Here is a 27,412-nt window from a genome sequence, read left to right as displayed (position 1 = left end):
AACTATTTTGGCACTCTTTTGATAAAAATGTTCAAATACACGTTCTAAAGTTTTCTTTGATAAATTTGATAAAAAATATTTGAGAATTTTTCTTTATAACTTATAAACTCATCTAATTTTTGCCTTTTTTGTATAAATCAAATCACTAATGTAAGCTAGAAAAAAACGTAAAATTTGGAAAAATCTCTGAAAAAATAAGCGAATTATAAGGAAAAACACGTGTTTTTGAAAAAATTGAAAATCAACCTTTCCTTATGTTAATTATTGAAAAATTAAAAATCGACCTTTCCTAATTTTTAATTATTGAAAAATTGAAAAATTGAAAAATTTAAAAAGTTTTGATTTTTTCAATCTATTTCTTTTATATATGTTGCTTCTAACTTGCTATTGTATGATATTTTGCTGCAGTGCAAACAGGATTTGACATTTTTGATGTAATTGTTTCACCCATAATTGCATACGGTGACCCTAAAATTCATAAATTGACAAGTCAAACCCAACGGTCAAACCTTATATTTTACGGTAGTTGACGGAGAATATGAATAGAATTGTAATTGTACGGTATATATTGATGATGTTACTTGAAGTTGGAGTGAGAACGGGGATAGAAAGGGGGGAAGGGATAGAGCCAACTTTCGGGTATCTCGGGACGGACACATATTATCCTCATCCAACAGTCCTTAGTTACGCAAGGAACAGGATAGTTTAAATATTAAATACTAGGTTTATTTCTATGTTTAAATGTTCTCTTAAAGGGATTGTAAGCGTAATTTCAAGTGACCCTCCATGCAAAGATGACAATGCCCGATTCACAACTGTACACTTTAAAGCGTTGCCTGATCAAGTATTAATTAGAAATCAATGTTGAACATTTTGAAAACTAATCTTTTTCAATTGTGGTTTCTCTACTGCAGGAAGCAATCACCTCAATTAAACAGTTTTAAAAATAGAAAATCGACAATATCTTCCACATTAAAGGGAGTAGTATGGTATGGTAGTTAAACTGAGAATATAATATTGTGGAGAATTGTTTTAGGATTCATTTAAGACATAATACAATGATGTACAATTACTGAGTTTGAACGCAAGGTCGACGTTCAAAATCATCCATTTGGGGGGTTATATTTTGAGAACTTTGTTTTAATTATTAAATAACGACGACAAAAAAGTAACAAAAATTCTACAGTAAACTAATTAGTTGTTTAGGAACAGGATGAGAAAATAAAAATTAACTCTCATCACCGAAAATAAGTAATTTTATTCAGTTTTTAGTTTCTGTAATGTCTCATTTTTCACAAAAGTTTTCTGTAGATTTTCTGGAATTTTTATTGAAAAGACGTTTGAAGAGTTTGTAGAAATGAACAAATTCGTATAGAATAAAAAATTCAATATAATGAAGGAAAAGAAATAACACTGATTTATTGACAAATTTCTATTGAGAAATATGTTTCTTAACATCTAATTAGTTTATAGAAAAATTTTTATATATTTTTCTTCGTCGTCATTTAATCTCAAATCTATACCACCTAAATGAATGAATTTGAACGTCGACTTTGCGCAAAAGGTCTTTTCTTATACCTCATTAAAACGTTTTGTATGTCTTAAATAAATCCTAAAAAATTCTCCACAATACTACATTCTCAGTTCAACTACCATACATTGGCGGTCCCTCCCTTCAATGATCAGATAAAGGTATCAAGGGTACCCTTGTTAATCGGGCATTGCCATCTTTATATGGAGACTCATGCACTTGAAATGATGCTAACAATTTTAAAACAAATGAAATAAGTTTGTCCTTTATATGGATATTTTTTGATTTAGTACCAAAATATTATTCTATGAAAAGAATTAAACTAATGAATTTTTCTTTTTTATCCCATGATTATGTATTCCTCATCTACCTAGAATTCATATTAAATAATACTCATTACATATGGAGAAAAAAAAATTTTGTTTGTTTTATTTTCTTTAAGATCAAAATGAGCAATATTAAAAGTCAGCTTTCATCATAGAAGTTATATAAAGTTAAATAAACAGTGGTTTCGTTAAGCTAATTGTTTACTAACGCTATTTTTACTGACGTCTCCTCTGCACAAAATACCTTTTTATTGGGTCTAAATATAGATTTTGCCTGGTTTAGTTAAATCAAGCCATTCGAAGACAGTATGCCAGAGGACTTGCATGCAGTAGGTTTTGAAGTTCACCTTTTACCCTGAAGTGAGAGGCTTGTGCTAGTTAGAAAAATCAATACGAATACGAATATATAACTATTGACAAATAGATAACAGAGAAATGTTTTAATAAAAGTGGTTGAGGATGAGACCCCGCATATCTCCCATGCTGTCCCTCTCTCTTCCCCTCTGTTGTATGCTGCCCCTGGTATCTGGTACTCGCTGCTATATTCAACCTATACCTGATAAACGCTTTTCCGTAGAGGTAAACTATCAAGGAATATTTTTTTTACTCAAACTATGATCATTAAAATTTTAAATCATTGCGAATATTTCTACTTAGAAAAATGTCGATATTTTAATTTTACGGTTCATACACCTTCCCTGGGTCCATAAAAATATTCTTTTCATATTTGGCAATAAATCTCTTAAAAGTATTTGGTTTTACAGATCTTACACTCTGAAATCCAAAATATACAACATAAGATTGCAAAGATTTAGGGATTCGCGTTCAGTTTATTTACTTGTCACAACTGTTTTTATTGCTTGAAATAAATCCTGAATGGGTGTGTCACTGGTTTTAGACTACAATGTAAGAAATAAATTTAACGTCTTGATTTGGCAGGATGAGAATTCTCTACTTTCTGGCACAATGCAAGTGCCAGAAAACTCAATTCTAAGGTTAATCGAACCAAATCATGTATTGTATGTATTGTATGTATTTTTATGAAGCTTTCTGAGATTTTTATCCAAAACTTGACAAGAGATTCAGGCAATAAAATAAGATCAAGATTATAATTTGAAAATAGGACATGAAATTATTGATTGAATAGGACATACAAAGTGGGCATGCATAATCTTACGCAGATATATATACAGGGTTACCCACTAAGGAGGAGACTGTCAAGACGACCCAACAAGTTATATATCTTCACTAGTTAGTAGTCGATTAGTATAGTCAAGTCATACATCTTCACTAGTTAGTAGTCGATATCATGATTTGAAGTTTGATTTTTTAGATTTTTCACTCAAATTAAGTATTTTGATGCATATAATAAATTGACAATACCAGAATTAGGCCAGTTTTAGTCCAAAAAGAACCATTAATGCAAGAAAACGGACTAAACATATTCCGTACAATCGTCTCTGAAGGTTCATCCTTTGTGGGTAACCCTGTAAATGGATTTTGCCAATTTCATCTGAAACACTAGAGACAGAAACATGCCCGCTATATTTTTTAAATGAAAATGCTCAGGGCTATTAGAAAAAGTATAAGAAAGTTATAAATGTTAAACCAATGGCCAAGCTCTGTGGATCTCAGTGAGGATGTGTTGCGCCACAGTATCAAATATTATTTTGCACTGAAAAGTGCTAAAAAGATGTTTACTATCCTGAATATGGAAAAATAAGTAAATTTGGAAAATTCAAACTGAAAATCTAATTGGCAGTTAAAGGGTAATTCGCGGAATGCAGAATACGGATTAACATTTTATTTCGAATAATGATAAACATTTAGTACAAATATTATATATAAACAGATTAAATTATCAATACGGGACTAAAACAAATTGTTTTGATCTTCTATGACTTATCTACACTATCTGTATGCTTTTATCTTTGATAATTGATACAGAAGAGAATTCCAATATTTATTTAACACATTGTCCAATACATATATCAAGGAAGAGGCACAAGTTTAAAGGGACTGTTAGGTCAAATGAAAGGGGGTAAAGGCTAATGCATAGAAATTATAGGCGTTGATCGCGACTAGTAACTGTTCTATCTTATGTCCCTGTCTCGAGAAATTGATATAAATCTATGTTAAGGTTATACAAAAATTTTCATATATACATAATATGGCTGACAGAGCAACGTGACCAGATACTGAACACCCATTGGTGGAAACCAGACGGAGCAAGGTGACCAGATACTAGCTGCCATTGGGGGAAATTCTGGTCACGTGATACAGACAAATCAAGATTTAATCCATTTTTATGATTATATCTATTAAAAATAAATAAGTATTGTATTCATTATAATAAGAGCGTGTCTACAATTCCTAGGTACCTCTGGGTTAGCCTAATTTTCAGTATCGTTTCGTATTTGCTGAATATGATCTGTTTAAAACTTTGATTCATATACCATATCACATTTGAGTTTTGGTATAACTTTGACACAGTTTAATATCAATTTCGCGAGACAGGGACATCAGATAGGGCTATAATATTGGTCGGAATCAACTCCTAAAATTTTTAGGTTTCAGCCATACCCCCTTTCATTTTACCTTAACAGTCCCTTTAACAAATTACCTTTTTCCCAAAACTGGGTAAAATATATGTATTTTTTTGTATCTCAGAACTAGATTTTTTTCATAAAAACTGTATTTAGTACTTATACAATAACTATATTCACATAAATTTGTTAAGATAAAAAAGTCGTCAATTTACTCACGTGTTCAAAGAGGCACCCTCGGCCTCTGCACATATATATTTGTTTATAAAAAAAGTTTTTTTTTCAGTGTGGTGAATCTTCCTCCTGTATTAAGGTAATACGTAAATATATATTAATATTATTCAACAATATAAAAATTTCAAATTACTATAACGCTATCAGGGTGCTTCTCGCCAATCTTCTATTTCAACTTTTAACTGTTGCTTTGATAAAACAAAAATACTAAATTTTGCGGAGTAACATTTTTTTCTTTTTTTCTATATTTTCTATTTTTGCACTTTTTTATTTAATCTTTAATCAGAGTAGTATTGTTGTGCATTACAGAGTTCAAGAAAGTTTTTTTGCATCTAAAATTTTAGAAATGAATAAAACATTTATGCTATATGCTATCATAATTCTGCTATGCAATTTACTGTTTCAAATTAGTCTTAAGCAAAATATATCGCTTGGGGAAAAACAAAAAAAACTGAAGTATAAGCGAAAAAATCTAAGTTTATATAGTTACACTATTTAGTGTTTAGCGAGCTTTAATCAATTTATTATGGAAATTTCCAAGAAAAACTTTCAGTTTTACATTCCTGGGATTAGTCCAAGGAGAATGGGTACATTTTAAGTTCTCTAGATATCCCAGCCACCCTACCTCTTTAATCAGTATGGAGAGTTTCTGGCTCCTGACAGGCGTCCAGGATTCTCAACTCTTTTCAGGGATTTAACCAAAAATTATATTACAAATTCAATTCAAAACAAAATGTTATATATAAATTTACTGCTGAAATCTACAAAAAACATTGGTTAATATTTTCATAGAGGCTGTTTTGTAATTGATATGCACATGGTAAGATTTTAAATATAATTTTACAATGCTGACCGGTGACTTGTTGGGTTAGTTGGCATAAAAGAACTGAGCTAACAACTTTAGAATTAATCGCTTGATCTGAATATCCACTATGGACACTTTTGATTTCTGCTTAATCCGCTCTTTTCCACTATTTTTGTATAATCAGACTGGATTTCAACCAATGTAAATCCTTTCATTAAATGGCGCGCAAAATATCAAATTTCCCGGCTTCTGATTGGCTTTTCGGAATTCTACACGCCACTCTGATTAGTTGAATTTTATACACTTTCCTGGATAACAAAGCTATAAAACATTAAAATAATCTTAAGATTATTGAAAAGAGGAGATCAAGCATTGATCAAGATATTATCAATTTTAAAGTTTTCAGCGCTGAATACTTACCTCAAACTTTGCGACCTATTTGGCGAACTCTAAATCCGATTTTTTAACTTCATAATTTAGATGTGCATCAACCTTTTATACTTTGGTTAATTTTATTTTTAAATAACAGAATTCATGCATTATGTTGTAAAAATAAAAGGATTTTAAATAACAGAATTTATGCATTATGTTGTAAAAATGAAAGGATTTTAAATAACAGAATGCATGCATCATGTTGTAAAAATAAAAGGATTTCAATAACAGAATCCGTACATTATGTTGTAAAAATAAAAGGATTTTAAATAACAGAATCCGTACATTATGTTGTAAAAATAAAAGGATTTTAAATAACAGAGTTCATGCATAACGTTGTAAAAATAAAAGGATTTTAAATAGAGTTTATGCATCATATAAAAATAAAAGGATTTTAAAATTAGAGTTTGAGATTTATCAGATACTAATTACTAAAACGATATTTAGGATTTGTGCTTTACCTCTAAAGATGGACTAGGTAAAACATCAATCAAATTTTACCAAATTTAAGGATTTTTAATTGAAACATCTTAATAATGAATTTCATATTAAGTTTTTAAATGATTTAATAGGCGTTTTGTGTCGACAAAAAAATAATAATGATAATGGTCTCACACACCCCTGACCCTTTAGTAAAAGTAAATTCAACCTAAAGTCTGACCGCGTCAACCTTGTTGCACCGGCTAGTCATGGACTAGTTCTGTTAAGTGTCTGCCTTATTTACCCAATGTCCGGGCGATACAGTACAAACTGTCACCCCTGACCCTTTAGTAAAAGTAAATTCAACCTAAAGTCTGACCGCGTCAACCTTGTTGCACCGGCTAGTCATGGGCTAGTTCTGTTAAGTGTCTGCCTTATTTACCCAATGTCCGGGCGATACTGGGACCGGAAAGGTTGACCCGGCTCGGAAATTCAAATGTACCACGGCTCGTGAGGTGTGTCCCGTGGAAAAGATGAGTATATTTTTACTCTAAGATCAAAACCCCCTTTTTATCGGAATACGGATAATTTTACGAAAATCGTTATCCTCTCCTGTACTGTAATTGTAACAACACAGTATTAACTAAAATTTCTTTTTGCAATTTGTTTTCCATTTCCAGTCGGTATTTTGTGCAGGGTTATCCACCAAGGGATGAGACTTCAGAGACGACTGTAAGAAATTAATACTGTCTGTTTCTTTATATTTACGATTCTCTGGCCCTGTAAACTTGTTTCTTTCTTGGACAAATACTGAAAAAATTCATTACAAAACTTTATTTAACTCAGAAGACTGAATTTAACTTTATAAGTATCATATTACATGACTTTCAAGTCGTCTTTACAGTCTTATCCTTTGAGGGTAACCCTGTATATATAATTTAGAATATCAATTGATTGACTGTATTAGAATACTGTTGGTGCTCCTCTAAAGATCTGTGTAACGATGCCACAATATCACGATCATTCCTCCACCTCTTCAGTGCACTTCTCCTTAGTATTATGTTTATATAAAGATGAAAACAATGGAAAATTTCTATACAATGTCATGTACCGTGTCTTACAATGTTTAAAACCATTGCATGTATGTATACCGAAAATAAATATCTATATAATAAAGCTCTTCTAATTATAAACTTTTCATATATGCATAAAAACAGACACGTATACATTTATGTAATACTAGCTGGATTGCCCGGCGTTGCCAGTGGAATTAAAAAACTAATTTTGAAAAAGAATATGTAATTTAGAAAAAAAAGATAAATTTTGTTTAGCCTATGTTACCCCTTGGATACTCGTGGGTTTCCTAAAAGAAATTCAGCTATTTAACGCTAAAAAAATATCTAATGTTAAACAGACTTTTTGAAAGCTTTTTTATAAATCCCTTTAATAACAAATACTGACATTGAATAATATTCAAAATTTTAAAAACAAGAATTAGCTCTTAAAAAAAACAATATGGTATGAATGCAAATAAACTAAAATCAAAGCATTTTTTCTTTATAAACGATGTACTTTGAATGCCGATTTTTTGCGCGAAGTTTTATTTTGTTTTCCTTAAAATTAAGTCTTTGGAACAAACTCAGATTTTTAATCTCTATATCTTTGCAGCCCAATGTCGTAGACAGTAAATATTTCAAACTATAAATCATGTTTCAGAAAACTCTGGTAGATGAAGTCGACTTTTAGACGCAAGTTATGACTTTAAATAGTCAAATGTACATGAGGTTATAGCAATTGTTCAGTGTAAAAAGTCCCATTTCACTTAAACAATTTAATAACTTAGTAGAAAACTATTTGTTTTTGACCATATCAAATGCACTTCAGCGTTGCTTCAATGTTACCTGTTATACTTTATTTTTTATGTTTATACACAAGTAGCCGGCCACGTTTTGGAAATTCCGAGACCAACATTTTCCGCTGGAAACTGTTGAAGTTGGACTAATAATGTATTAACTAAACCTGCCGCATGGATAACGATAGAAAAATCGTCTTTTAGGTCATATTGCATGTACAGAATACAGATTAAACGGTACTATATGAGTAGAACTGTTAATTCATATTGCATGGACAGAATACAGATTAAGCGGTCTATGTGAAGGACTGGGCGAGTTTTTACATTTTTTTAATCGCTCGTTCCTGGGAATTAAAGAACTATCGTTCCCCAGAAACGACGCCCAGCCCTGTACGACGTACGTGACCCATTGGATAGGATTACTGGAAAGTAAAATTCTTTGCGTTTATCTTAATATAACTCAAATTCCTCCAATCTACAATGATAACCAGAAAAATCTGGAATAGGAAGACGACGACTTTTAGACGCAATTTATGACTTTATAAAGTCCAATATGCATGGGATTCGGCAATTGTGCAGTGTAAACAGACCCATTTCACTTAATTTGTGACTTAATAAGAGGCTAGTATAAGTTATAACTAGTATAACACATCAAAAACAGTATTGTTATAAAGCCGTCTTCCTATTTTAGAGTTTTCTGGTAATCACTGTATATACAGGGTGTCCCACGAAACATGACAGTTTGTGAATAGTTTAGAATGTCTTCTTCCATAGTTTGTTAAGTTGTTTGATACCAAAGACAATAATACAAATACTATACGGGAGTCATGGTATAGTAAAACTGGTTTCAAAGAAAAATATGTTCCAGAAAAGATTTTTTGACAAAATAAACTGCTATAAGCCTTTAATATCTAATAAAGTATATAAAAGACGACTTTCCTAACTATTTACCAACTGTCATGTTTCGTGGGACACCCTGTATACTAATTTATCTCGGGGAATATAAAATATAACATAAAATCTTTTAACAATTACTTGTTATTAAAGATTGGCAGAGAACAGTAATTAAGGCTCCTCATTTACCATTAAGTATAGGATGGATACTTATCGTGATATATTTGTCACTCAATCTCATGCATTTACATACAGGGTGTCCCACAAAACATGACTATTGATGTTATGAATAGTTTAGAATGTCTTCTTCCACATTCTCGATTAGATTTTAAAGACTTTTTGCAGTTATTTCGTTTGAAAATGTTTTACTCAACTTTATTTTAATTTGAGATCAATTTTACTACTATACATATATATTTATACGACTAACAGTTTTCTTTTTCTTTTTGGTATCAAACAATTTAAGAAATGATGGAAGAAGGAATTTAAAACTATTCACCTAATAACTGTCATGTTTTATGGGACATACTGTACCTTAATATTTTACGTGTACATCGTTGATAAATGTAACGATGGTGTATCTTTTGACCTACGAAAATCCTGACTTACGCTAAATCCGCTATTCTACACATCCGACCTACTAGCACGTGGTTTTGCAGCTGCTAGATGGACTTGTGGCCGCAGCGCCCGGCCTCCTAGCCTGCCCTAGCCGTGGCGCTGGGCCCCTAGCCTATCCTAGCCCCAGCGATCGGCAGAGAAATTGTCTCAGCCTAAGCTAACCCTCAAATAATACAAAAATAAACAGCTGGCGTAGGTCTGATATTGCAGTAGGTCGGAAAGTTAGTGGGCCAGAAGTTCAGTAGGGGGGATGTTGCGTATAGACTCTGTAACATTACCAAATGTAACGTCATAAAAACATAATTCGATAAAAACTTATCAGACTTTATGTTTACAAATGAGTTTTAACCTATACCCGGCAAAACTCTTTCATTTACGCTCAAGTTAAACCACAAAAAAGCACTACAGGTTTTTCATCCAACATATTTTTAAACAATTCAATAGTTTTTAGAAATTATTTTTAACTTATTTCTCATGATATCTTTTGTTCAGAACTGCATAGATTAATAACCGAAACAGTTCTCGTACTACAACAGTGAGAACCAACAAACATGTGAAAAAGGAAGACGACATTAAAGTAATATCTTATTGTGTATTTGATGGTTTTACAAAAAAAATATGTTTTATTATTAGCTAGAAGATCTATTCCCAGAGTGAATTAGTCTGTGCACAGTCACACTGCACAATAGCATATTTTCTTATGTCTATTGGACTATTTAAATTATGACTTGAAGTTGAGACTACACTTGAAGTTTTGTCTGATCAAGCATGAAAATTATTTTGTACAATCGTCTCATTCTTTGTGGGTAACCCTGTATATGAAATAACGTGGTTTTTTATCGAGTAACTTGAAGAGAAATCACGATGCATTCTCGATGAGTCACTGTTTACCTGCAGTTGTTACACTCTAGCTATATGAGAATCTAAATTCATTTTAAATCATTAAAGGGACTGTAAGCGTAATTTCAAGTGACTCGCTCTGTACTTAACTAAAATACAAGGTTTTAAGGGTACCGTTATAAATCAGGCATTGCCCTCTCTCTTAGCGGCGCACATACAAAGCGTATGTGTTTTTGTTAAAATAAAGGAATGTTGAGAAATGATGATATTTATAACATTATTACGCAAATAAACATTTAAAAAACTCTTGACTTTGAAATGATATAGAGAATATTTTATTTAACATAAACTGGAAACGCCAAATCCCAGAATCCCATTTTTTAGAAATGAGTGAGCTATAACTCAACCTATGTAAATTGTAAACGTTTTGTGGTGGAAATGATTCGTTAGGAAACGTTTTGTGGTGAAACATTTCGAGCAGGAAACGTTTCGTAAGTGCTCCTTCTTTACATTGATGGTCATTTGAAAATACGCTTTTACATTTTAAATGTTTCACCAATTTTCTTTAGATGATTTCTGTTTTTTTTTTAAATACACATTCCTAAATTATTTAATAGTCTACTCGAACTTAACACTGTTTGTAAACATGTAAGCACTGGATAAACAAGTCCTGTCTGTCTAAATATCTTCACAAATCTGGTGATCTTGAAATCACAAAAAAAGGCAGCCGACATTTTGAAGATGCCAAAAATATGATTATTTTTTGATTATCAACTCTATATTGAATTACACTTCTAACATTAATTACAGAATAAAATGCAGCTTTTGGCTAAGGACCAAAGACGACATGTAATGCTACCGTCATGATTAGTACACCCTGAAAATACCATTTGAGGTCGGAAACCTGATCAGAAAATTCTTTATCAGAAAACAATAAGTGGTAGGCGAAAATATCAATATAATAAAGACGACTTTTAATTTACGTTTTAATTGTTAACAAGCTTTTCTAGAATTACAAGTTTACAAGAAGTTGAAGAGAAGCTTTTTAAATTGACAATAAACATAGAAGTGAAAAAAAGCTGTCAATTAAAACAGCTTCTATTTGATTACTTGGAAACTTCGAAAAAAGATTGCTAACAATCAAAACTTAAATAAAATAGTAGTCTTCATTATATTGATATAATCGCCTACCACTGTATATCAGATGACCTTCGTTTTTGTTCTATTTAATTATTTAATTTGAGGCAGAGTTTTTTATTTTTTATTTGAACTAGAGAGAACATTAGAACTAAATACTAGAACCAAAAATATGTACAATGTACAGAAATAGGAGGAAGTAATAAACATGGGAATTAAGAGAAGACTTGAAAATCGTCTTCGATTTCCGATGGTTGATCAATGGCAAAGAGTCTAACCAAATAATTGACGGAGATATTAAACATTCTGAAGATTTCGACGGCTCAGTAACATTTCGTCTAGTACACTTTCGTCTAATAACATTTTGTCTAGTAACATTTTGTCTAATTAACATTTCGTCTAAGTAACATTTGGTCTAAGTAACATTTGGTCTAAGTAACATTTTGTCTAATTAACATTTGGTCTAAGTAACATTTTGTCTAATTAACATTTGGTCTAAGTAACATTTGGTCTAAGTAACATTTGGTCTAAGTAACATTTGGTCTAAGTAACATTTGGTCTAAGTAACTTTTAGTAAGTAAATTGGTCTAAAACTACAGAATTGGTTTAACTAACTTTAAGAAAGGAGTAAGTAACATTTTGTCCAAGTAACTTTTGGTATAAGTAATTTTTAGTAAGGAATTTGGTCTGAAGTACTTATCTACAAAAGTACTGGTTGAGTATCATAATTAATCCCGCCATTGAGTTCCTCTCAGTTCAACGTGTTTTAGAAGAGTGGAGAATTTCTCCTATACGAATTGCGGATTTCTTGATTTTGTTTCACGGGTTTTCTCCTTTTTTTGCAGTGTTAAAATAAAATCACTTAACATTTTTTTCAGACCAAATTACTTAGACGAAATGTTACTTAGACGAAATGTTACTTAGACCAAATTTTACTAGACAAAAAAGAACTAGACGAAAATGAACTAGACAAAAGTGAACTTAGACGAAAGTGTACTAAACGAAATGTTACTGAGCCATTTCGACCCTATTTAGTAAATCATAATCTGGACAGATTTTTTAATATCTCTCGTCAATTTTTGAGGTGCAAAAATAGTAACCCACATTTTGGAATTCCCAATACTATAGTCTTCATTATTAACTTTTTAAACTAGGATGCTACAAAAAGTGTGCTCTCATATTTAATGCCTCGTAGAAGAAGACGATATAGAAGTCGTCGCTTAATTCCAATATTACACGGGGATCAAAATATTTCAAAAATATTATTGGATACAAAAAAAATTTAAAATTGTGCCGTCGGAGCTTTACTTTTTCATTTAGGGTGAATTACAGTTATTACTTTTTATTAGCGTTAGTTCTTAAAAAGATAAACTGTACGTGGAGATTGAGCTTTTATTAGATATACTTAAAAACTATGCTATCTAAGTTTTTAAAGGGAATAAAAAACGTCAAGCAATTATCAGGGGTGCACATTATCTTGTTAAAACTTATCCCCCGAATCTCTTGAAAAAAAATTCCCCCCGTTGTGAGGTAGGTTATTTAGTGAGACGGGGGGGGGGGGGAGCGGGGAATTTTACAGGAAAAAATAACTTTTACTTTTTGGATAAAAAGTATCAAAAAGGATTTTAAAAAATCTTGCCTTTTAAAATCCAATTTTTATCCTTTCTCTCCAAAAGCAGAACAAAAGTTGTTTTCCAATAAGTGAGGGGGGGAAACTTTTGAAAATAAATAATAATGAATGCAAGATTTATCCAAAGATGAAAATTCGACCTTAACTAGAAATTTACTTGACGAAAAGCTTAATCTATAAACAAAATGTTCAGCTGGTCTTACGAAAAGAACCGCAATGCTCATCGAATTAAAAATAAACGATGAAAATACAATTGAATCTAAATCTGAATTGTGAGGGTTTTTCTAGTGAATAATGAACGTAGCAGCAGCATAGCTCACAGAGGAGTCCCGGACATTTTTCACCTAAAAATAAAAGAATTGTTTAAAAGAAAATTCCTTCCCTTCCGGAATGAAAGAAAATAGTTATTTCTTAATAGTTTTTGAAGAATTCAAGCGGTTTTCGATATGTTCATCAGAACGATCTGTCTTCCACATGAACAGTCAAAGGTTTAAAGGGTACCGTTGTGAATCGGGCACTGCCATCTTTGCATGGAGGATCACTTGAAATTACGCTTACAGTCCCTTTAAGACGAAAACAACAAAAGTAATTATAAAATTAAAAACCTTTAAAACACATTTTTTAAAATTTGTATCATTCATAAACCTTCCCTGTGTACCGTGAAGTCCCACAAAAAATTTGGGCCCGATCGGTTCAGCCGTTTTGACGTTTATTGGATAAGATGAATTGATAAAAGATTTGACCTGGTTCGACTGCGCGTAGCTGAGGAAGTTCATCTCCATCTTGATGCCATTCATATTTTGACGCATTGCAGCAACCATGTTTAGAAATACACCTGAATATTATCAGTTTTGTAAAATTTTAAAACTTTCTCTCATTGTATGAGAATCCAGGTCCAAATCCTAGATTTGGATGAAAAAATAAAATGGATTGCTCAAATCTACCCATCTTTTTTTTAAAAATTCATTGGCATTTTTTGTATTTTTAAAATTTTTTCACGGTAACAATAATAATAATCTACACCACATACGGGCAATATAAAAATATTAAACTGCTCTGGTTAAGATTATAGAGGAGGGAGGGGGGGGGGGGGGAGTTCTCTTCTTTCGGGCATTTGACCACAGAAGCAACACAAATGATAAGCGTAAAAAATTCATTTATTCCACTTCCGACTTTTTTTCAAGAAAGCATTTTAGGTCTTCATGTTCAATTCAACTTTTGAAAAATTTATTTTTCCAACTTTTGAACAAAATTATGACACTATTAAATCCCTGATATTTACATTGCCCCCCTGAAACCAGGGTCGCAATGTTAGATTGCAACCCTAGGGATGCGATCTAATTAATTGCGAATTTTGCTGCCATAATGTTGCGGGTTTACAACTCCGAAAACCTGAATTAATTTAGATTTCTGAATTTAAGAATATGCGTTACAAAACTTAATAGATTTTATTGAAAACGAGATGGAAATCTTTATCTTTTTCCCATTTCCAAATTTTACCTATTGGATGCCTTCCACAGATTGTGTTCCCATATTTTTTGAGATATGAAGAGAACCCTGGGGCATCAAGGCTTGAGATCAGTTCCATACCTTGACGGTCCAAGGCCTAGAAAACATATCAATCAAGATAGTTATGTAGGAAATAAATGCAACGATTGCAACTCGTTGAGATCACTGGCTAGTGTATACTGCTACTTTATTAAGTCTCTATTTCATTGATTAGAAAATATTGGTTCATACGCTTTAAACTTGATTTTTAATATTCGTCAAAGCTTTTAAAACGACAAATTTGACTACTAAAAATAAGAAAAGAATTAAAGCATGTTCTTTAACCGTGGAACCTATCTCTCTCTCCTGCCATTGGTGGGCGAGGGAAGGAAAGTCAACAACAATTTCCCATCCTAGCCACATTCTCCTCATTTTGTTGTCTGAGCCACCTCGAAATTCTCGTCCGTCCAACCCTTGTAGATAAACCCTTTTTCTCGAAAATCCGTCCACATTAGGGCATAAAGAAAATGTTTAATTTTCTCAACATTTTTAAATTTTTTAATTTTTATCAGTGGCTTGGAGAAGGATTTGTAGGTGGCTCGGACGAGAAAATTAAGAGAATGTGACTTGGGTGAGCAATTGCTTTAATTTGCCTTCCTTCACTCCCAGTGGGCCTTACCTCAATAGACTGGTATATGTCTCCCTGGTCCTGGTTGTAGTGAGTGTAACGGAACCTAAATTTATAATCTTATCACGGTCTCAGACCTGGTTGTAGTGAGTGTAACGGAACCTAAATTTATAAACTTATAACTGTCTCACACCTGGTTGTACTGAGTGTAACGGAACCTAAATTTATAAACTTATAACGCTCTCAGACCTGGTTGTAGTGAGTGTGACGGAACCTAAATTTATAAACTTATAACGCTCTCAGACCTGGTTGTAGTGAGTGTGACGGAACCTAAATTTTTTAAACTTATAACGCTCTCAGACCTATAAGTCCTCGACCGAATTGTTAAAAAATCTTTTTGAATTAAAATGTCGAAATATATTATTATCATTATTATCATTATTATCATTATTATGATCACCTTTGTCCCCAGTGACAGAAGTCCGAGGATATCACAAAGCAGTTGGACGGATCCTGAGGATAAGTAATATAACTATTTATCAAAGAATCAGGGCTTATTTAATATTTATTTTATTATCTCTTATTAGACAACTTTTTCAATTTAAAATAATATTCAGTAGAGTAAAGAGCACAATTGGATGATTCATTATATGCTTAGAAATATGAAAAAATTAAGGTTTTTCATTTTACATGATTCTGGGATTCTAACAGTCAGTACTAGCCAATATTGCATAAAAACAAGATAATAAATATTTAATATGCTCCAACATTTGTCAATTGTTATTTAGTCTATTTTGATTTATTTTGGGTCTGAAATGTGCTTAAAAATTATGTAAATTAAAATTATCTAAATTTGTGCTCTTTACTCAAATCTGTAATTTCAATTTATTGGTATTATTACCTCCAAGTATTTAGCTAAAAGTTTGCCATATTTGGCCTCTCCTGAGGTAGATAGAGAACCTACCATGATGGGAACAATAGTAAACCTTCCCCTGGCAGACTCCATAATCTACACAAATGTTTTTAAGTGAAGGGTGAGAAAAGGAATTTTTTATAATTTTTAAACTTATTCAGATTTTTACTTTTTTGTGTTTAAAATTATCTGTCTTGAAACACTGAGTTCAAAAAAGTTAAATTCGTAAAAATTCATTGAAAACTAGGCAAATTATAAGCAAAAATAAAAAAAATATTTTGTACATTTTGAAAAGCTCTTCAAAATACTAATTTATGATATAATTTTATATTAAAGATTGTTGAACAAATATGCAAAGAAGATATAAACTCTTCCTTTCCCAAGGGCTATTACAAAAATGTATCAAATGTTATAGATTTGTATGACTGACAATAAGGATGTAAACTATAAACCCAGACTATTTAAAGTGAAAGGACACGTCAGTCTGAATAGGATTTAACAACCTTGGCTATGTATGGAAGCTGCATCTCAATACTATGTTCGTCCTCATCAGCCTCCATACTCATCAACTCAAAATGACCTGAACAAATTCAGAATCTACAAAATCTAAACTTTTCTCCATTGTGTAAAATTTGATTGCTCAATCGTGTAAAGTTTGTTTGTTGTGTAAAGTGCTCTATTGTTTAAAGTTTGTTTGCTCCATTATGTAGAGTTTGTTTTCTCTATTGTATAAAGTTAGTTTGCTCCATGTGTAAACTTTGTTTGCTCTTTCATATGAAGTTGTTTGCTAAGGTTGTTTGCTCCATTGTTTAAAGTTTGTTTGCTCCATTGCGTACAGTTTGTTTTCTCCATTGTGTAAAAATTGCTTGCTCTATTGTGTAAAAATGTTTGCTCCTTTGTGTAGAGTTTCTTTTTCTTTGCTCCATTGCGTAAATTTTGTTTGCTTCATTGCGTAAATTTTGTTTGCTCCATTGTGTAAATTTTGTTTACTCCATTTTGTAAAGTTTGTTTTCTCCATTGTGTAATGTTTGTTCGCTCCATTGTGTAAAGTTTGTTTGCAGTATTGTATAAAGTTTGTTTCCTCCATTGTATAAAGTTTGTTTGCTTTATTGTATAAAGTTTGTTTGCTTTATTGTGTAATGTTTGTTCGCTCCATTGTGTAAAGTTTGTTTGCTCCATTGTATAAAGTTTGTTTGCTCCATTGTATAAAGTTTGTTTGCTCCATTGTATAAAGTTTGTTTGCTCCATTGTATAAAGTTTGTTTTGAGTATTTGGTAGAGCTTGTTTTCTCCATTGTATAAAGTTTATTTGCTTTATTGTATTAAGTTTGTTTGCTCCATTGTATAAAGTTTGTTTGCTCCATTGTATAAAGTTTGTTTGCTTTATTGTATTAAGTTTGTTTGCTCCATTGTATAAAGTTTGTTTGCTCCATTAATTAAATTTTGTTTGCTTTATTGTATTAAGTTTTTTTGCTCCATTGTATAAAGTTTGTTTGCTCCATTGTATAAAGTTTATTTGCTTTATTGTATTAATTTTGTTAGCTCCATTGTATAAAGTTTGTTTGCTCAATTGTATTAATTTTGTTAGCTCAATTGTATAAAGTTTGTTTGGTCAATTGTATAAACTTTGTTTACTCAATTGTATAAAGTTTGTGTGCTCCATTGTATAAAGTTTGTTTTCTCCATTGTGTAATGTTTGTTTGCTCCATTGTGTAAAGTTTGTTTGCTGCATTGTGTAAAGTTTGTTTGCTGCATTGTATAAAGTTTGTTTACTCAATTGTATAAAGTTTGTTTGCTCCATTGTAAAGTTTGTTTTGAGTATTTGTGATTAAAAAGGTGGATTTTAATCCAAAGTTCCAGGAATTAGATGAACTTATACTGGATTGGTATAATGGGGACACAGCTGGTCTTCCATGAATTTTACAACAATATTGATTGGAATTTGATGCTTAATGATAAAATTGCTGAGGAAGCTTGGGAGATTTTAAAAGCCAAAATTGAGGCAGGAATAGAAAATTTCATACTAAAAAGTTGCATTGAAATATAAATAAACCCCAATGGATGACAAAATCTGTAGTGAAGCTGTGTAGAAAAAAACAAAGATTCTACATCTTGTATCAAACTTGTTTACCAGAACATTAAACTGAATTCAAGGCAGTAGAAAAAGAATGCAAAAAAGCAGTGGTTGCAGGAAAGCGTAAGTTTGAGAAAATAATAGCTAAGAGTGGAAACAAAAGGCATTTCTATGCTTAGCTGAAGAACAAGACCAAAATTAGAACAAATATTGGAACACTAAAATTAAATGACAACATAATTACAACATAATGATTTAGAGGTTGCTAAAATGTTAAACAACTACGTTTGCAGTGTTTTTACCAAAGACGGTGAACCTAACATTGTGACATTAGAACCCAACTCTACCATAAAAGATATACTAATTACTGAGGACATGGTGAAAGAAAAAATCAGAAAACTTAAACCACACAGTGCTAAAGGTCCAGATAACATAACAGCAAGACTATTAAAAGATAACAAAGAAGCACTTATCAGTCCTCTCTGCATTATATACAGAAAATCCATGAGTTCTAGGAAGATGCCAGAGGATTGGAGGATAGCAAATGTTACCCCGATTTTTAAGAAAGGGACAAAAACTAAAGCAGAAAACTATAGACCTGTGTCACTAACTTCAATACCATGCAAAATGTTTGAGGCAATTATTAAAGACCAGTTAATCAATCAAGTTCTAGATAATCCCTTGATAAAAAATACCCAACATGGGTTTCTCAGCAACAAATCCTGTACCAGAAACCTCCTCGAGTTCCTTGAAAAGGTTACTGAGATATATGACATTAACAAGCCATTAGATATGATATATCTTGATTTTGCCAAACTGTGTAAATGTTCTGATTGGCAAGAGGTTTTTTTTGAGGTGTTCCGCAGGGATCAGTTGCATTCATAGTTTTTATAAATGATATTGATAGCTACAAAGTTAAGTCACCATGAAGATGATGATTAAAGTATTCAAGAAGCTCTTGACAATCTGTTGGTCTGGGCAGACACCTGGGGTATGGCTTTCAACACAGCCATGTAGGTAGAAGTACCCATGAACATGTTACAGTATGAAAGGATTAGATCTCTCAGTTGTAGAACAGGAAAAAGGCCTAGGAATCATCACTCAAAAAAACCTTAGACCCAGATTATTTTGTAGAGAAGCAGTAAAAAAAGCCAAAATTCTACAGTGAAACCCTTAATAACGAATACATCGAAAGAATTCATCAAATGTCGTATTCTTCACTTTCTGATAATGGAATGTTGCAGATATTTAGTTTTTTAATTAAATGATTATATGAAAGTCTTTAAAACTGTTCCCGCAAATTCATGGCTTTTTTTTTATTTTCGCAAATACTGAAATTTACGTAATATAGTATAAAACTCATTGAAAAATTGTCAAGACGACATTTGATAAATTCTTCCGATGTATTCGTTATTAAGGGTTTCACTGTACTTGGACAGGTCACTCATGTCTTTAGTTACAGAGATCGGCATGTTTCTTTGAAACTGTACAAACAGTACATTAGGCCCGACCTGGAGTTTGCAATCTTAGTCTGGTTCCCGTGGACTTGGGGAGACATTGAGCTCATGGGAAAAGTTTAAATAAGAATGGTTAGTATGGTGGCTGGTTTAAAAGGGAGAAATTAACAATAAAAACTTGGAGAGCTTGGTTTACAAACCCTTGAAACAAGACCAAATATGATATGGCATGATACAAACTTCAAGATTTTGAAAGAGGTATTAATAAGGTTGAGAGCAGTGTCTGGTTTGAAACAATAGGAAATGAACAGACAAGACAGTAATTTTATCCTCAAAATTCAAATTTCAAAACAGTGTAATTTTTCTGAAAGCTGATCCCACTTGTAGGTCTGGTAACTTTAAAATGCTATTAATTTTTTTTTCCCTTTAACTTTCTTAATAGTTCAATTTACCTTTTATCCCTTATTTTATGACTAGAATTTTATTTTACATTTTTAGCAGACAATAATTATTGATAACGACCAGAAGAACATAGAACATATTGTACGTCGAACAAAAGACTTAAGTAAAGCTTGGGAAAGCTTGTAAAACATCATGTAATTTTCAGCATCAAAACAAAGGGGAATATTTCTTGAAAATCCACCCCCCCCCCCTTCTTCATTTCGAAAATATATTTCCCTTCCAGAAGTAAGGTAAAGTTTTTTTTTGCTGAATATGGTGGAAAAGATGATTTTTCAGGGAAAATAAATAAAATTTTGAGTAAAAATTATCAAACAAGATGATACAGCTTGCATCTTGATTTCCCATTTTTCATCGACCCCCCCCCCCTTCAAAAATAATTTTCCACCTCCCTAGTGTGTGTGTGGGGCGGGGGGGTAATTATTAAAAATACACCCCCCTGCATGAAAAGAAACAAAAGCTAAAGAAGCATAAAACTGTTACCTGTATCGAGGAGATCTTGAGTTATCTCTGTATTTATATTCAGATCATACAACGGGGTTTTGTAGGTAGCACACTAAACAAATATTCTTACAGTCATAATTAGAAAGGCCCAGAGTTAATTTACAATTAATCAGACGACTTATTATCTAATTTGACAAATATGATTGATGAATCCATAATCACAAAATAGTCCTAGTCCTGTCATTTCCAAAATGTGGTCTGTCTTTTCTGAGCATTTGAAATTTCCAAAGACATGTATGTAAAGGCGCCTTAAAAATTGTCAATCAATTCCAGGTCTTTCTGATTATGACTGTACAAAAAACTTCATTTTCAACAAATTTACAATTAGTACCATTGTTATATTTTAGATAAATGATTAAAATATCACATTTAAAGTACAAATAATGAGTATCAAGTACTTTTATTAAATATCAGAGATAAGGGGAGTTCCAATAAAACGCTTTTTTTGATAAGAGCTCTCATTATAGTTTTACGTTTTCAAACTCCAATCAATTTCAGTTTCAAGGTTTTTTTCTGTATGATCCTTGGATTTTAATCTTTAAAAATAATTTTCCTATTTTGAGACTCTAATGAAATCTCTAACCATACAAGAAAATCAAATAGAAAAAATTTACGAACTCGACCAAGCCAAAGTAAAAAATTTCAAACTGTTATAAGTTTCTTAATTTTTACACTATAGATCTCTTATTGGTGACTGGTGTACGACCATCGATCGGAAATGTCCCGTAAAATTTGGAAAAATGTCAAAAATTATAACAAATAAACCATAATAAAAGCAGTAATATTTAAAAAAGAGTTTTTTATGATATCAATCAGGATTTACTTCAAATTTTCTTATTAAATTGTTGAATCATAAGACAATGTTATGATATTTATACCTGAGAAACAGCACAACCAGACAACTTAACATGGTGGGATGGTCCAAGAATAAAAATTGTTCTAAAGAAGGGTGAAATATTAAAATGTACCTCTCAGTCCAGACTTAATATAGATCTGAGGCCGAAATTAAAGAATTTAAGCTGCGGCTCAAATATGAGACACGGTTTTAATATTGTTGATTCCACTTGAAATTGTATTCAGTGTTTCGAGACTTGAACTCAACTGGAACCGATTTTTGGTGGATCAGCGACGCGGTTTAGATTCTTTAAATAAATTCGGCCTCTGGGGTCTCGATATTCATGTGACACTTTTAATATTGAAAAAAGGTGTTTGATCCAAGGAATTTATTTATCCCTTCAGACTACGACCGCCTTCACAGATTATTGTGGAGTAATAAGTCAGGGGTGTATATATTTGCTCAAAACCCCCCTCCCCAGAAGTGTTTGTGCCCTGCGCAATTTTTTTCCAGGGGTGAAATTTAATGATTTTAGGGTATAAAAGAAAAGTTCCTCTATTCCTCAACAAATATTTTTTTTTATATTAAAATTTCAGGTATCTGTGAATATCATTATTATTCTTTTCTGTTTTACCAAGTTTTATCGTTGCTTCTTTTATTTAAAAATACAAGCCCTTTTTTTTGAGATTTTGTTTTGAAATGTGCGGAGCGCATTAGATTAGGAGTGTATATTGAAAAAATTGTTCTTAATCAACCGAACAGAAAGGAATGGGACCAAGAATCTTAATTAATTCATTTATATTTCTCACCTAACATTTTCCGGATTGATCTGCTTGAAACTATGCGCGGCAGTAGCCCCCGAGTATCTATACCCGGCGTGGGGACTGATGACTGCTCGAGCTGATATCGAAGGTTGTCCCACATTAGCCAACCATCCCTCCAACTCCCTACAAAAATGTGGAAAAAGTTTGGCTAAAATTTTCCACGCTGAAGTCCACCTCCATTTCTACACAAAAACATTGCTTAGGATCCGGATCCGTAACATTTTGGCTTTCTAGATCCGGATCCGAATCCGCAAAAATATGCGGATCCAAAGGATACACTTATCAGCGAAAAAATCTGTAGAAATAAACTTTTGGCTCTCAAAATCCAAATCCGAAGTGTTGAAAAAAGAGATATTATTAAAAAATTTGCTTATCTCTAAGTTTCAGCATAAAATAAGCGAAAAGAAGAAAATTTTTGAAAATTATTAGGCTGTTAAAAAATCAGTAAGTGTAAAGAAATGTTCATGCCCTGAAACCGGATCCATTTTTCCTTGACGGAACCAGGATCCGGATCCGCATCAAAATGAAATGGATCCTAAGCATTGCTCAAAAAGCCACATAACTTTGACAAATAACTCTTCATAGTGATATAAGTAAGTTTTTACTCACAGTTACTTTCATAGTCAGTGACTCAGTCCTAGGTTACCTGTTCAGTTCTTTAGCATCGGCACTATACCAAGAGTCTGCATGCGTGGCGCGTCTTGCCGCCATACCTACCCTCTTTGTTCTACTTCCTACCCCACCTTAACAGATGGGATTTTCAAATTTTCCATGCAAATGTTCTGATAACACACTATCGGCACTGGTTAAATCACAACAGTTTAAACTATGACAAAAAATAGAAGTTCAAATAAACAAAGGTTCAAGTGTATAACCAAGCTAATACCAAATTAGATAAACTGTGTATTTACTTGAAGTGGGGATTTAATACAATAAAAGAGACAAAATATTTTTCCTTAAAGGGAATGTATGCGTGATTTCAGGGTTACCCTCCAAGCTAAAAGGCCAATGCCTTATTTACAACGATGTGTGTGATTAAACTTATCAAAACCCGCTTATTCAGCTGAAAAATCAAGTGTGCGTTGTGTTAAGTTCAGACCGTACGTAACTCAACACAGCGCACATTGGAAACAAGTTTACAGTTACACACACATATATCTGTACTCGACAAACACACACATGTTTAAGGGTACCGTTGGAGGGTCACTTGAAATTATGGTTACAGTCCCTTTAAGAACTTGATTGCATAGATTAAATTAAACCCCTAATATGCCTGGAGTGGATATGCTCCATCAATAATATTATAATACTTGGCTTTGGTTACTGATATCCAAAATAAAAATAAAAATAAACATACCAATTCTGTCCTAGAAGATGGGAAAGAATGAACTTAATCAGCTTCCTCCCAACTTTACCAATCTCCTAAAGGTCCAATAAGTAGGAAATCTGAAAACAATAAAAATTATTATTTCGGAAAAAATACATAATATTATTGAGTGTTATTTTATTAGAAGGTGATAATGCAACGCATCACCTCCCAATTTTAAAAATCAACATTCATTTGCCGACTCATTCTGATTAATTGATTTATGATTAAGAATAATGAATTCAATCATGAAATGTAGGGAATGCTTTAAGCTCTGACAAACTGAAAGTTCTTTTTATATTCTAAACAATACTGAAAATACTAAAAAATTCCAAGACTTCTTCTAATTAACAAATCCGCGCTTGTGTCCTGTGGATTCGATCTATTTTTCTTCTGAACTCTGGTTTGGGCATTTAATATACTCTCTTTATCATTTGCCGCAAAATGTGTTATTTTTGCAGATTTCTTGGTTCCCTCTTGGACCCCCTCGCGGTCCCGTTTAAGAACGCTTTTGATAGGGAAGAGACGCCCTGTCTTTCGGCCTTCCTTTACAGCACCCAATCCAGACCTTCCATCCCATCCACCTTTCCGTAGAAGCTGGTAGCCTGAATAAAGTACAAAATTATTTTAAAAGAATGTTTAATTTCAGACCGTTCTAATTCATTTAAAATAAAAAAATGCAAGAATTTTTGGCTATGAAGTGTCAAAAGAATAAAAACATGTCTTTTAATATAACCCCCCCCCCCCATTCATAACTTCACATTGTTTTATTCATTTTTTATGAATATTATCCTCGCAAAACTTAAAATTTTAACAAATAAAAAATTATTTCTTTTCAAAATAAAATATACACCCTCGAATGATTTCAAAATAAAAATAAACTAAGAAGAAGATTCATGCAATGCTTATTGATTACTTAAAGCTTGGAAGTAAGGTTTTACAAAAACAACAACTCAAACTCTAGTAAATATATGTATACTTAAGTTAAAATTATCTAAAATTAAAGATTCTACCTTTGTTGGTTTGTGAGATACTAAATCCTGGATCGATTTCTAACTCTGACCGATCAATCTTCAACTGGTGGGGCATCGAGGCTGTAAAAAAACGAATTCGTTAGTTACAATATCAAACCAAAGACTTAAGTTTCTTTTGTCATAAAAACTTTGACCGATTTGCCTCAATTTTGATTTGGGAACTCGGTAGACCGACGGGAATGTTCTTAGTTGGTAAAAAAAATATAAATCGACGTTGACAGAGAAAGTTTTGCTTGCAGGCAAAGCTGAGTTCCCAAGCTAGGATTGCACATTTTTCTGGGGAAAATATCATGGGCTCGGAGGTTAAGTTTGCGAATAACGTACATAAAGTATTCGTATAATTATAATGCCTGCTCCCAAAAACGTTTCTAGTATCGTCGAATTCCCATTCAAAATTTTACAGATTTTTTTTCGAAAATATGAAATGTTACGTTCAATGATTTCATAGTTCAGGGAAATGCTATGGAAATTCCAGAAAACTCAGCTTTTGCTTTTTAGAGTAGTTTTTCTTCTTCATAATATATTTAGGATGTAAATACGCCAAATTAAATGACATAAATATTGCATGTACTCTTCTCCGTGCAACTACGACAAATCACACTTTCATTGAAGACCAGGCCATGCTATTGGAACATAGAGAATTGTACATTTAGAAAGTCTGATGGTAAAAAAGTACCTATATGAAGATTTTTGTTATTTGTTTGGTAAATTTCACCGCACACATCACAGGTTTCAAATTCATCTAGAATATTAAAATCTTTGAAATTTGATAATAATAGACGTATTAAATGAAAATAAAATGTGGAATTCAATCTGTGATCCAAGGTTTACTCTTGCATAAAAAAAATAAACCATTGGCTAATTCGAGTAAAAGAATACGAGATTAACATATAGTTATACTATTCGTACAGAGATGTGATCATGGAAATATATTTTCTCGAAAAATCATTCATGTTCGCCAATTCAACGAATTGAACACACAAAAAAATTCCTGCTCCGCACAAACCTATATTATTTTAGGGAACTAAAATATTTTCAAGGGGAGAAATGATTTTTCGAGAAAATATACACACTCACCATCGATCATCAAAGACCACTAAACCGGATTCTCTCTATCGGCTAAACTTTACATGGTTTTACCTGCTGACACAGAAGGAGAATTTGGAGACAATTAAATAAAAATCCAGGGGGGGGGGTCACGATATATCACATTACTAACCCCCCCCCCCTGTACATGTCCCCATGAAAAAAACGTGAAGGAAGATGTAAAAGACAAAGCAAAAAATATTTTATCATGCACAGTGCATAGCAATTCATTTTCAGAAATTCTAATTTTCAGGAATGCTTATTGCTTGCGATATAACTCACCAACTTCTGATTTCTTTTTTCTTATCTTGAATTCGTCCTTATTTTGCCAACTTTGAAATTTTTTCAGAACTTCGAAATTTCCTAGAAATACAGAATAAAAACAAAAAATTTAAACATTCTGGGGGGGGGGGACATAAAAATCATACCTTTTATATTTGCAATATCTACAGCATTTCTTCCACTTTTATCCTTAATAGATGTATCTGCGCCGGAACTTAGTAGACATTCAACTATATTTGAATGCCCAGCCGCGCTAGATATCATGAGTGCCGACCAGCCGTACTTATCTACCACGTTTAGATTGGCTCCATCCTAAACAATCTGGGGCGATCAAATTATTGTTCCTGGATACTACTTGAAAATCGTCTTTGATTTCCGATATTTGATATAATGACAAAAAGGCATCATATAAAGAAAAGCATGTCTTCTGAGCTCTTCAAAATGTGGTCTGCATTCTTTATATATCTTTAAAGTTGACGGAGATATCAAACATTTGAACAATTTTTTTGTTATCAAAAAAAAAGGGAATCTTAGCAAATTTCTCGATAACTCCGTCAATTGTGAAGGTCCAAAAATGGTAGACCACATTTTGGAATTCCCGAGTAGTTTCAGTTGTTGATTGCTTTAAATGGGATACTACTAAAATTGTTTTCACGATATAATACCGCACGGAACTGTGACAATATTGAAGTTGTCACTTAATTCCCATGTTTATTGGGACACCCTGTAGTTAGTTTTAATGAAATGCCTTTCTGTGTATACTACTAATTACAATTTAACAGAGCAGAAAATACTACAATTGGTTAGACAGTTTCTTTCTTCTAGAGATTTATTGGCTTTATCTTTGTAAAATGTAGGATTTTTTTGCACTTTGAAACAAATTTGACTATTCCTGTAGTAATTGGATTATAGAGTGTTTGTCTCCAACTTGCGCTGCTGTTAACAACTTTGAGTCCATAGCTGGGTCAATCACTCTAAAATATTTTAATTTTTTGATAGACAATTTGGTAAAATTTCTTTTGTTAAATCAAAAATAAACTTTACAGAGAATTGTCACAAAATTTTGTTTTGTAATCTCTTCTCTCTATTATAATACTCATAAAAATAATGGAACTGCATTACTCTGTTAACTCAAAAATCAAGCACACCAAAATAATCTTTTGTTTATCTTTTGTTACTTTTTCGGCTTATGTTAGGT

The 27,412-nt window shown here is 32.2% G+C and overlaps 2 protein-coding genes across 15 annotated transcripts; one reads left to right on the top strand and one right to left on the bottom strand.

Moving 5' to 3' along the window:
• Positions 1 to 1,998: 1,998 nt before the first annotated feature.
• On the top strand, positions 1,999 to 7,464 carry LOC111704157 (uncharacterized). The gene is made up of 6 exons (XM_023476300.1): positions 1,999 to 2,436; positions 4,690 to 4,716; positions 5,245 to 5,327; positions 5,430 to 5,457; positions 6,322 to 6,352; positions 7,262 to 7,464. Exons 1-6 carry the CDS (start codon positions 2,317 to 2,319, stop codon positions 7,363 to 7,365), a joined length of 393 nt encoding a protein of 130 aa, XP_023332068.1. The 5' UTR covers positions 1,999 to 2,316; the 3' UTR covers positions 7,366 to 7,464.
• A 4,278-nt stretch (positions 7,465 to 11,742) lies between these two features.
• Positions 11,743 to 27,209, bottom strand: LOC111704150 (protein MEMO1). Of its 14 annotated transcripts, none has more exons than XR_002765767.1 (17): positions 26,361 to 26,526; positions 26,215 to 26,295; positions 25,523 to 25,588; positions 24,826 to 24,906; positions 23,804 to 24,417; positions 23,093 to 23,189; positions 22,432 to 22,569; positions 21,666 to 21,726; positions 20,767 to 20,839; positions 16,798 to 16,874; positions 16,283 to 16,390; positions 15,842 to 15,894; positions 15,433 to 15,487; positions 14,766 to 14,871; positions 14,009 to 14,100; positions 13,406 to 13,609; positions 11,743 to 11,908 (listed from the first exon to the last, which is right to left on the bottom strand). XR_002765767.1 is itself a non-coding variant. In XM_023476290.1 (16 exons), the coding sequence occupies exons 6-16, from the start codon at positions 23,155 to 23,157 to the stop codon at positions 13,550 to 13,552; spliced, it is 888 nt and encodes a 295-aa protein (XP_023332058.1). In that variant the 5' UTR covers positions 23,158 to 23,189; positions 23,804 to 24,417; positions 24,826 to 24,906; positions 25,523 to 25,588; positions 26,215 to 26,295; positions 26,361 to 26,526; the 3' UTR covers positions 12,526 to 13,549. The 14 variants fall into 14 exon arrangements, 3 of the variants coding, with proteins under 3 accessions (XP_023332058.1, XP_023332059.1, XP_023332060.1); XR_002765770.1 differs by having other exon boundaries at positions 11,743 to 11,988; positions 13,469 to 13,609; XR_002765773.1 differs by having other exon boundaries at positions 13,469 to 13,609.
• Between the last annotated feature and the right edge of the window lie 203 nt (positions 27,210 to 27,412).

This window comes from Eurytemora carolleeae, unplaced genomic scaffold, assembly GCF_000591075.1.
Source record: "Eurytemora carolleeae unplaced genomic scaffold, Eaff_2.0 scaffold599, whole genome shotgun sequence".
In the NCBI taxonomy this organism is placed as follows: Eukaryota; Metazoa; Arthropoda; class Copepoda; order Calanoida; family Temoridae; genus Eurytemora; species Eurytemora carolleeae.
The sequence above is the reverse complement of the archived record's forward strand: the minus strand, read 5'-3'. Positions and strand labels throughout refer to the sequence as shown.

Bases quoted from the DNA above. Each gene is read 5' to 3' on its own strand.
- LOC111704157 (XM_023476300.1), top strand. From the start codon at position 2,317: ATGAGACCCCGCATATCTCCCATGCTGTCCCTCTCTCTTCCCCTCTGT. The intron at 2,437-4,689 runs GTAAACTATCAA...TTTTTTTTTCAG, and splicing joins ATAAACGCTTTTCCGTAGAG to TGTGGTGAATCTTCCTCCTG. The intron at 4,717-5,244 runs GTAATACGTAAA...TAAGTTCTCTAG, and splicing joins AATCTTCCTCCTGTATTAAG to ATATCCCAGCCACCCTACCT.
- LOC111704150 (XM_023476290.1), bottom strand. From the start codon at position 23,157: ATGGCGGCAAGACGCGCCACGCATGCAGACTCTTGGTATAGTGCCGAT. The intron at 20,840-21,665 runs GTATAAATATCA...ATATTTGTTTAG, and splicing joins CTGGTTGTGCTGTTTCTCAG to TGTGCTACCTACAAAACCCC. The intron at 16,391-16,797 runs GTTGTTAAATCC...ACATTTGTGTAG, and splicing joins AGCTTCCATACATAGCCAAG to ATTATGGAGTCTGCCAGGGG.